Genomic DNA, 6,525 nt, shown 5'->3' on the forward strand with positions numbered 1-6,525 from the left:
CAAGGCTGCTTCCGAAGCACTCGGACCGGTCTAGCCTATGGAGGACTCTTCTTGTTGCCTTGCAACTTTGTCAGCTGCAGTAGACGAGCGGCAGTAACGTTTGTAAGTGAACTTTTTATATTCAGCTGCATAAAACTAAACAGGGTTGAAAACCTGTTTAAATATGTTCACCATGGTCCATTTATGTACATAATAATCAATAATAGAATAAACAACATAAAATCACATTTTGGTAAGATAAAGGAATCTGTTCTCTGTAGTTAGGTGGAATGCTAGTCCACTACGGAACTCCAGCAAGAAGTGCGACAGGAGACAGATGGTTGTTCAATGGTTTATATCTTCAGGATGTGTCACTTTACATCATCCAGCATTGTACAGTTCTTAAATTAACAGAGGTGGCAAGTGTGGTTTAGTCTGAAATAAACAAATAAAATATCAGAATCCGTCTGTATACAGTAAACAAACATATACCTCAGTATACATCTTCTCTATACAATAATATTAAATACCACACGATAAATGGCGCTAAAATATGCATGTAAATAACGCGTGCAGAATTCTCCAAATTCTGTATATACTGAACTACAATATGCACCTATGATAACAATCAGACTGGCAGTGGCAACATTATTGCAATATGACAGGTAAAGAAAGATAAATTAACTTACGTTCATGCACGCACATTTACCACTCATTGGAAATAGCGGCAGAGAAATGAAACTGAAAGTAAACTGAAACCGCTCTGTACACGCACAACTACGTCACACGCACGTTGAGGAGACTACCCTTACAAATGAATAAGGAATTTAGTACATAACATTTACCATCAAATAGTGTCTATAAATAAAACCGCATAATTAAACTAATTATCTTAAAATAAATAGGTAGCCTTCGTTCCTCAAATTTATCTGCTTAATCGGTTCCTCCATCAGGGCCTCAAAACTGCTTTAAGTTTCCTTAAAAAAATTAGGAAAATATATGTCTTGGTTTTATTAGTAAAATGTTCTCAATATTTTCTATACAACACTGAACCACAATTTCCTTAATAAAATATACACACTATTTTTAATTATCACCTTAATTTTTTATGAAAATTACAAGACCAATGATTAATTTTTTTACAGTGTATTAATCAACTTTTTTTCAAATACAGATAAATATTAAGAGAATTACAGAACTATGTTTAACTACATGATTCCTTCCAAAGTTGATAAGAAATATGAATCAGATTCACTTTATTCACCATTGCAAGGATGCAATATAATCATTTTTGCAATATAACTGAGGATACTCTGATCATGAGACAGGAAGAAAGAGTTAATGCTCAGCTATGACAGAACATACATTCAACATACATTATAACTTATATAATTACTGGACCTGAAATTATGTTTCTTGTATATTTGAAGAAGGTGAAGGGATAGTGCACTACAAAATGTGTAAATGTGCAATTGTTCCCTCAAAGAACAATTTCTACCTGATCTGACCTTTAAAAATAACATTCCATTAAATATTTGATATAAAAAATGAAACCATTATTGCTGTTCACTGTTGTAGATTAAAAATTATTTATAGTAAATTAATTTAGCTGCGAGTGTGGTTTTGCATGAATGAGAGACCATATGTGATCAGAACATTCCCTTCTTATATTTGTGGATTAACTCTGACACGTCCTCCTTACACACCTTGATCCAGCCGTCCTCCTGCATGTGGTATAAACTAAAAAACATATATGAAAACTTAATCTCCTAAGTATGGTAAACAGATATAATATGCTACAACAGTATAATGAATTAAGAAGTCAATACAGAGGACAGAAATACAAATGTATTGTACAAATTACACTGACAAAAGTCAAATGACTGTGTCATTTATTTAAAGTGCTTTTTATGTTGTTCTAGTTGAAACTCAAGTTTCAGGTTTAAACCTGTTTAGTTCAATTTGGCACTAAAAGCAAATAACAGAACAAATGAAAACAAATATTTCCACTTGATACGAGAATGATGATGTGCAGAACACATACTGGCTAGTTTTGTTGACACATTTTAAAAAGACATCCCAATAAACATTAAGGTCTTTTGAAAAGAATATTCCTGTCATTTATAGTAGCCTAAGTCAATTTATAACATTTAAGCACTGCCTAACAAATTTAGTTTTATCTCAAATGAAAATTTTAATTATGGCTAATTTAGCTTTTGTTTATGGTGAAATTAAGTTGTAAAAATCCAAAAATATATTTTACATTTAGGCATTTAGCAGACGCTTTTATCCAAAGCGACTTACAAATGAGGACAATAGAAGCAATCAAAACCAAGAGCAACACTATGTAAGAGCAAATGACAAGCCTCGGTTAGCCTAACACACAGTACACGTAGTAAGGTGTTTTTTTATAATAGACAAAAAGAAAACAAGTAAATAGAATAGAAAAAGAATAGAGAACGTTAGTGTTAGAGGGTCTCTTTTTTATAATGAATAAAAAGAAACAAGTAGATAGAATGGAAAAAAACTGAGAATGTTAGTGTTAGAGGGTTTTTTTTTTTTACAAAGAAAAGTTGAAAGAATAGAAAAAGAATTAAGAACGTTAATGTTAGAGGATAATTTTTAAATAAAAAGAAAACAAGTACATAGAATTGAAAAAGAATAGATTTTAAGATATTTTAGATTAATAGAATTTTGACCTACATTAAGTAACATATTGGTTTGCCTTGTGTCTAAGGAAAATATATTGAGTAAGGTACACTGGGAAAAAAATTGACTGCCCAATTTACTAAGTTATGGTAACACTTTCTATGAAGCCCATATTTATAATACATTATAAGGGTATTCTTAAAGGGTTAGTTCATTCAAAAATGAAAATTAGGCTGCGTTTTACTCACCCCCGAGGCATCCTAGGTGTACATGACTTTCTTCTTTCAGACGAATCCAGTCGGAGTTATATTAAAAACTGTCTTTGATCTTTCAAGCTAAATACAGGCTTCATAGAATATGTTACCATATTTTTGTTACTTTACTTTAAAAACAGGCTTAGCATTCAACATACTAATATGTGCTACTTGTTACTAACAGTTTGTTAACTATAGCTAATACCAGGGATGGATCTACCAGGGTGGCATGGGGTGACAACTGCGCTCCTTATAAAAAGCGTTTCCACTCCATCTGCCATGCTAGAATTATCCCGGTATAAAATACAAAATGTAAGCAGTTTTTCCTGTACTGCTTTTCAGCAGCTGTGCTTCAATGTAATGACATAAAAGAGACTGTACTGTGAAAACGAGTGAAACATGTCTATCTATAAGTGGTCCTTGTGTGCTGCACATGTATGCAGTGTGTCCAGTGTAGTCAGCTGACTCAAATGACTCTTATATCAACCGGTTCTTTTTGGTGAGTCAGAAACACATATACTATACAATTTTTCACTAGTTGATTACTAGTTTGTTCATGAATGGCAAAATTACTAATTCTCTGAGAAATCTATCTGGATAGGATGTCAAGGATTGCCGTGTTATTTTCCATTATTTCCATTATTTTGTTGTTATTTTTTTTTACCTTTGTCGAGTACAGTAACTATTTTCTTGTGGCACGTGGATCCTCAGACTGCCTGTTCCACTTTTATTAAGGATATAGACCTTTCTAAAAATATTAAGAAGATCCCGATCATGGGAATTAAAGCATAGTTAGGAAACAATTTTGTTGTACTTAACTTTGATGCACTAAAACATGTTTTATATATCATCCAAGTGGCCCTTGTAATAATAAAAAACATTTTCCATGTACACTGCAAAAAGTGGTAACCTGTAATTGTTAGCCTACTTTAAAGAGCTATTTCTACATGATTTAACAAACGTATGCTCCTTTTCTATGTGCGTTCCTCACTTAACACGAACGTGCAAGTTTAAAAGAATTCAGGTCTTATCTGGTCCATTTGGAAAAAGCACATTTATTTAAAATTACCCGAGACCTGAGGCCGCTAATACCGAACCCGGCCCATGTCCGACATGGCTGTCCTTAGCTGACGCGGGGCCCCCCTCGGTTTTACATTTTTATTTGAATGTTAAAGATGGGTTCAGTCTCAGATTTAGCCAGTTTGTAATACACTGCTGTACTTACGGTTGACCACACCACCAGAGTAAGCGTCTCTGTGTGTGGCATGAGCAATACCACGACGACCCAGCTCATACGCCTCCTCCACAGTCATATCCTCACGATAACCACTGTCCACGACACCATACGCATAACTGTTCCCACAGCCAGTGGAGAACATCCGGCCGGAGAGACGTGTGCCATTATCATCCACATAGTACAGACCTGGACCCTGATGTGAGGGAAAACATAATATGAACATAACTGAAGATTATGTGTGTAGCTGTTACGCATAAAGAATATGTGACACCAGATCTTACTGAGAGCATTACAATAGTATTTTATCATTTTATTTAATACTATTGTATAATATTATATGCTTAGACCATCCTGAAAATATGCTAATAAGCCAAAAACAGTGCTATATAAACAGACACACATATCACCTGCTTGTCCCAGCCGCAGATCATACTCCCCATAGACAGACCCATGCCTCTGTATCCCAGCATCATGTTGGACAGCAGTTTGGAGGCTGCAGACACTGAGATCCTCTGCTTGTTACGCAGTTTGTAAAGCCTGTTTTTAAACCATATACTAATAAAGAATAGCAATAAATATAGTAAACATATAACAGACTTTTGCAAGCTTGAATTTCTTAAAATATAACCGTAATGGAGGAAAAATGCATTTTCAATTCCCAGGGAACTATGGTCATTAAATATTTGGTGCATGAGTATATTCAAAGAAGAAAGACAACAGATAGATGAATAGTATTCTTCTTAAAGTGATACTTCACCCCAAAATGAAAAGTTATAATTTACCATAATTTACTCATCTTGTTCTAAACTCATATGACATGACTGCTTTTTGTAATAAACAGATCAAAATTTAAGCCTTTATTCACTCTCAAATAGTCAAATCAAATCAAAACATTTACAGACTACATTGAATATAGTCCTCAGACATCATGATACACTATATTGCCAAAAGTTTTGGGACACCCCCTTCCAATGAACAGGTTTGACTATTTTAGTAATTTCCATGAGTACAAATCTTAATGGTTAAGCATATAACGATATTCTAGGGAATTGTGTGCGTCTAATTTTATACCAATAGTTTGAACAGGACCCTTTTCTATTCTAACACGACAATGCCTCTGTGTATAAGGCAAGGTTCAAAAAGAAATGACTGATTCAGTCAGTGTGGAAGAACTTGACTGGTCTGCAGATAGCAAAGTCCTAATCCCAGCTGAACACCTCTGGTGTGACTTTAAATGTAGACCTTGAGGCAAAAACTCATCACCAAACACCAATTGATGGCTCTAACAGCTCAGCTCATTCAGATCCAAAAGCATAAAGATGTAAGTGTATTAGTATTACTATTATTATTATTATTATTCATTAGTGCAACTGTTTCAGTCATGTGAAATCAATGAAATGTCATTTCTGGCATTTTAGGAGACCAGATGAGTGCGAGAGATGAAGTAAAAAAAAAGATGCCTATTCTACTGTCCATCTAATTGAACGGAAGTCCATGGACAGGATTCGTGACACTAATACCCTTATGACAGCTGGCACATATATTTGTCCATATCTCATCTTCTATTATAGTATTTAACTCTAATTTCCCATTTCTTTTGGTATGAAATGAGTCATCAGATTGGTCTTGCATTAGTTTCTGTAAATATGGGTTATGTAATGTTCAATAATATTAATAAAATATTTTTCAACATTTGTTGGAGATCTTTTTATTATGCCCCATCTTTTATGATTTGTGATATAGTGTCGTAGTTGAAAATATCTAAAGAAATCATTAGATCTGTAAGAATTACAGAACCTCAAACATTTTTATCTTCTGAGACGGACAATACACAATGCATTAACATACAGACATCTGTCTCCACATCCCACTAAGGGAAAATGTGGGAAAAACGCGTCTCTCACATATGCATCAGTTCCTTTTCATCCCCTTCCTTCCCCTTACCCATCCTCCCTCCACTTGGTTCACTCAGAATGGTCAATAGTATAATGTTCTACATGAATACAAGTAATATTTAAAGTCATGTTTGGTGTCATTTGAATTGTCTCAGGGTGACTGGTACAATGGTCTCAATTTGACAAGAAGTAGATGCCTTTTGTCTCAAGAGGTGATAACTCTACATGATCAATGCAAATTCCAATTGTTAGTCCCTGTCTCCATCTCGGGGGATGTTTGTCTTGGTCTGAAGTACTTAAGGAAATGTTGCAAGAGGATCAGGGTGCTTCTGTAGCCAGATGAGCCCATAGTGTGGTGTGTCTCTGCACTCCATACTATGTATTTTCCTGAAGTCAAGTATGCATTCTTTACTCTTAGATTTCTCTTTGAGAATTTGATGTTTTGTATTGATTTGATATCTTTGAATTGGCTATGTAATTGGCATAATACATATTTACCTGACTGATAATA

The 6,525-nt window shown here is 34.4% G+C and overlaps 1 protein-coding gene across 1 annotated transcript; it reads right to left on the reverse strand.

Annotated features, from left to right (window-relative positions):
- Positions 1-1,610: 1,610 nt before the first annotated feature.
- LOC107724760 (proteasome subunit beta type-8-like) lies at positions 1,611-4,653 on the reverse strand. Its single transcript, XM_016533787.1, has 3 exons — positions 4,527-4,653; positions 4,106-4,312; positions 1,611-1,715 (listed from the first exon to the last, which is right to left on the reverse strand). The coding sequence occupies exons 1-3, from the start codon at positions 4,590-4,592 to the stop codon at positions 1,629-1,631; spliced, it is 360 nt and encodes a 119-aa protein (XP_016389273.1). The 5' UTR covers positions 4,593-4,653; the 3' UTR covers positions 1,611-1,628.
- Between the last annotated feature and the right edge of the window lie 1,872 nt (positions 4,654-6,525).

Source organism: Sinocyclocheilus rhinocerous, unplaced genomic scaffold (genome assembly GCF_001515625.1).
Source record: "Sinocyclocheilus rhinocerous isolate Xijiao unplaced genomic scaffold, SAMN03320098_v1.1 scaffold5049, whole genome shotgun sequence".
Lineage (NCBI taxonomy): Eukaryota > Metazoa > Chordata > Actinopteri > Cypriniformes > Cyprinidae > Sinocyclocheilus > Sinocyclocheilus rhinocerous.